This window comes from Puntigrus tetrazona, chromosome 5 (genome assembly GCF_018831695.1).
Source record: "Puntigrus tetrazona isolate hp1 chromosome 5, ASM1883169v1, whole genome shotgun sequence".
NCBI lineage: Eukaryota > Metazoa > Chordata > Actinopteri > Cypriniformes > Cyprinidae > Puntigrus > Puntigrus tetrazona.
Window position 1 is genome coordinate 21405316 of NC_056703.1, and position 4302 is coordinate 21409617.

General features: G+C 40.5%; 1 protein-coding gene across 5 annotated transcripts in view; it reads left to right on the top strand.

The window, feature by feature from the left end:
* Positions 1 to 4302, top strand: part of LOC122344666 (cytospin-B-like) — a 39300-nt gene that overhangs the window by 23319 nt on the left and 11679 nt on the right. For all 5 annotated transcript variants that reach the window (XM_043238190.1, XM_043238194.1, XM_043238191.1 and 2 more), the window contains exon 4: positions 1441 to 2897. In XM_043238190.1, coding sequence (XP_043094125.1) covers positions 1441 to 2897 — 1457 coding nt within the window. The remainder of the gene's footprint in view (positions 1 to 1440; positions 2898 to 4302) is intronic.

The following is a 4302-nucleotide window of genomic DNA, read 5'->3' on the forward strand; positions in this document are numbered from 1 at the left end:
TATATATATCCTAAGCATAATGGATTTATAAGAAGCAATTCTAAGAAATTATAAAGTTGCTGCAGATGAAAATGGTAATTTACAATGCAGGAGTGAGTGTCCTGTTGTTTTGTGAGAGAGTGGTAGATCTCTGGTCCAGCCTTACCAAGTGGAGTGTTTTATTTAGTTTCAGCTTTCTGATAAAGAAGGAAAACTCAAATATATTCATCATATTCAACTCTGTCCTGTCACTCAGAAATCAAATTATTCATGCGTTATTTAAAATTAGTGTTTGCTTAAAGCCACCCTAAACTGTTCTATTCCTAATGCTATGTCTCACTTTGCTGCAAGGCTAAACATTTTCATAGATCAGGTTATTGAATTATAATTTGCTATACTTGTTTTCAGAAAACACAAGACTGCAGCTAAACAACCAGTGTGGCTAAGTGGAGATGAAGTCATGGCTTTGCAAAGTAAATTATTAAATTTTCTGAAGAAACAGTTAATAGCACGAACAACACTGGGGATATTAATGCACAAATACTTGTATGTTATGTTGTATTAAATATAGTGTTTGCATTTAGGCATTTGCATTCTATATGTCTCTCTTGTTCATTGAAGACATTGTATGTGCCTGAATTTGTAGTTTTATATTTTATTCATATTGTAGTTTTATCTCTCTCTACCATCTAAATGTCCCCTGGGTTGGCTTTGTTTTGGCTTGAGGAACAGTGATATTTTTGAAACTGTCACTTTGAAAATAATCCTTTTATTACGTTAAGGCATCAGCTTTAATAAAACTTAGTCCAGCATATTTTGTGTTGGTATTTGCTGATTATTCCAAAACCCACAAAATCCTTTCACCAGCCTCCCCTTCTAAAGAATAATTAACCTCCATTTTGCAAACAGCATAAAGAGGGGAGATACATCACCCACACCCATTCTGATGCCAGTATTGTTTTTGCTGTGCTGCTATGGCTACAGTGTAGTGAGGCAGTGCCTGGTGGCTGCTTGAATGTGACAAGACAAAACACATTTTGTCCCGTCATCACTCTAAATGAATGACCTCTCACACAGATACACCAGGCATTGTACAATAGAATGAGAAAAATGGTGGCATTGTCACATATCTCTGGTCTGGTGGACAGGAGCTGGCTAACTAAAAAAATATTGTTGCTTGAGCAGTGTTGCTTGAGCAGAATTAAATTGCTATTTAATTCTTAGGGTCTTAGTCATATAAAAACATCAATCATTTTTATTGCATTTATTGGGTTATTACATTTATTTATTGGCCATATTGCATTTATTGGGTTAAAAAAGACATATAGCTGCCCAGAGGAATGGTTCTGGTTGATCGTATTTCTCAAGCAAACTACTTGGTACAGCATGTTACTCAGTTCTCAGTTACTGAGACAGAGATTTCCATCACTAACAGAATATCATTATTTTCTCTCTACCCAGGTGTCCAATCAACCAAAAAGTCAGGAATCCCAGCTCCTCGTGAGATCCCACAAAGCATCTCCAGAGAACGAGTGTCATTGCGTGACCAACAGAAAAGCACTACAGCCAAAAAGATGGTCACCAGTGCCAGCACCTCTAGTCTGTCCACTCTGTCCAAGCATTCACGTGGCTCTGTGAAGACCAAAGCAGAGTCTGTTGTTTTTGACAAGAACCTGCTGGAGAGTCAGGTGAGGGAGCTTTTGGCTGAAGCCAAAACCAAAGAGTTTGAGATCAGTAAGTTACGGATGGAGCTCCAGCGACATAAAGGGAAGGATTCATCATCAGAGGCTGAGACACCAGAGGGGAATTCAGAGATAGAAAGGAGTCCGGCACAGTCCGGAGACATTCAGGTGCTTGTAGGGGAACTAAAGGAGAAGAATGGACGTTTCCAGCGTGAGTTGGCCACCTTGCGGGAAGAGAATCAAGATTTGAAGCAGAAGCTTATTACATTGGAGAGCACCACAACACTGCTTACCAACTCTAGTAAGCATTCAGTTAATGGATTTTTTTCAGAAAACACCTCTTCAGATGCTGTCAATGGAAGCCACCTTAAAACCTCTGCGTCATCTGGTAGTGAAACCAAAGGCTCTCCTTTTCCCTCTTCAGAATCCTCAGAGTTTGAGAAGATTCCTTCACGCTCTGACTCAGTCAGCAGCAGCATTAAGAGTGTTGTCCCCATTGGTGCGATGAAAGAGCTCTCTGTGGAATCCCTGACAGACCGCATCCAGAAGATGGAAGAGAGTCATCACAGTACCGCTGAAGAACTTCAGGCCACTCTACAGGAGCTGGCTGACCAGCAACAGGTTGTTCAAGAGCTAACAGCTGAGAATGAACGTCTGGCAGAAGAGAAGGGCCTACTGCAAACTTCCCTACAGCAGCAAAGGGAGCGTGTAGAACTTCTGGCACAACAGAACGAGTCCGTTCTTCAGAGGCTCAGAGAACAAGCTCAGTGTAATGAAGCTGAGGCTTCACGTGCATCTCGGGTAGCAGAGCTTGAACAGCGTTTGGCTGAGCAAGTGGAGAGCTCCCGCTTTGAAAGAGAGAAATTGGTAGACATCCAGCAGCAGCTGACAGGGAGTCTTAGAGCTTTGGAAATGGAGAATCAGGAGGCACAAATAGCTGTGAAGAGCTTAAAAGAAGAGGTAGAGCTTCTTCAAGGGCATCTGGAGAGTGAGAAGGTTGCTAAAGATGAGGCATTGAGGAAAACTGAGGAACAGCGGCTAGCCACGGAGGCTCTGAGAGCAGAGAGTGCTAGTCTGAAGGCGCAAGTAGAGGTGGAGCGGCAGAAGATAGCTGAGCTGAAGGCAGTGCAGAGCGCCAGTGACAACACAGAGTTGCAAAGTCTGCTTAAAGCGGCGCATGAAGATAGAGACAAGCTGGAGCTGAGTTGCACGGAACTACGACTAGAGCTACAGCAGGTATGCAGTAGAATGGAGTGTGCTCAGGGTGCACTTGACAAGGTGTAGAACCACACTCGTATTACATAATATAAAGATGCAGGTATCACCCCCTTCCAGTAATCTTGAAGTGGCCTAAATACTGGACAGTTGTTAGTTTATCACTAGCTTTTAAATTGGTAATGCTTCTATGCTATTACAATATCTGTTGAACACCACAGATGATTGGCATTTCCAGTACTGCTAAAAGGCCATTTAACTACAGAGTACAGTTGGGGTGTCCTAACTGATTGAGCTTTTTCGGGAAGTGCAATGTACTCGCAACAAAAAAAAATATTTTTTATAATCAAATTAATAAATATAAAATTTAATGTTATTTAATGTAGGATGTACTTAGTGACTTTCACCATATTTGTTATGTAACATGCTTAATGTTTTGCATTGAGTTCACAGTTTTTAAGTACATCTTTGCTTTATTTTCATAATCTGAGTTTAAGACACAAAGTTTAGTTTCAAGACAACTGCATGGAGGTTTTTAGTGATATTGAAAACCTTGGCTCTATCCAGAATCAACCCATATAACCGCATTCACTATTCCTATACATTATTCGAATAATATAGTCTGCTGAATGAGTGAATGAAAACGAGCCAGCAAACGCAGTGAGAATTTACGTACCAAAAATGCCATCCTGATGCTATTTGGCAAGACCCTCATAACGCATGGGTATGCTTTAGTGGCTAGACATTAAAGGTACATTCGTTGTAAACTTGTTATTGGGTTGCCTTATAGGATTTAACAAGTGTTCTCAAAAATGTCCACTTTGGTTTAGGACACTAGTACAACAAATGGCTGTCTTCTCAAATAGTGCACTAGGGAGGTGTATTGGAGAGATTTCAGACACAGCCCTTGATTAGATGGTTCAGGTGTGTATAATTAGGGCTGAAGCAATTTGGCCATGTTAGGCAAGCTCTGCAGCAGGCTGTAACTACCTGACAGTCAGAGCTTTATTGTGTCACAGAAGTGTGGGCTTGAAAAAGATTGAGGGAGTCTGTGGTACCATTTGGAACAGAGTATGCAAATTACGATGCACACAATAAGAGATTCAAACTGTTTGTGATCATTTTAAGGTACTTTATTAATCATAGGTTCATAATGTAGGGCTAGTGAAAATAGTCTTGATGTTAGACATGGATTAATTTTTTGGTCCATCTGGCTTGTGTTATGACCATCATCACCTCACAGAGGGTTTTAGTGCCAAATCAATTGTGACTCATTTTTGACACAACTCATTTTGTTAGCTTCTTGAGGGTTCTATTTTTGTGAAAGTTTTTTGAATGTCAGACTTGGTATATGCAGAAATCTTTATAGCTCTTAATAGTCCTTCAAGACATTGTATTATGTACCCTTTGGGAACATTTATGTGGG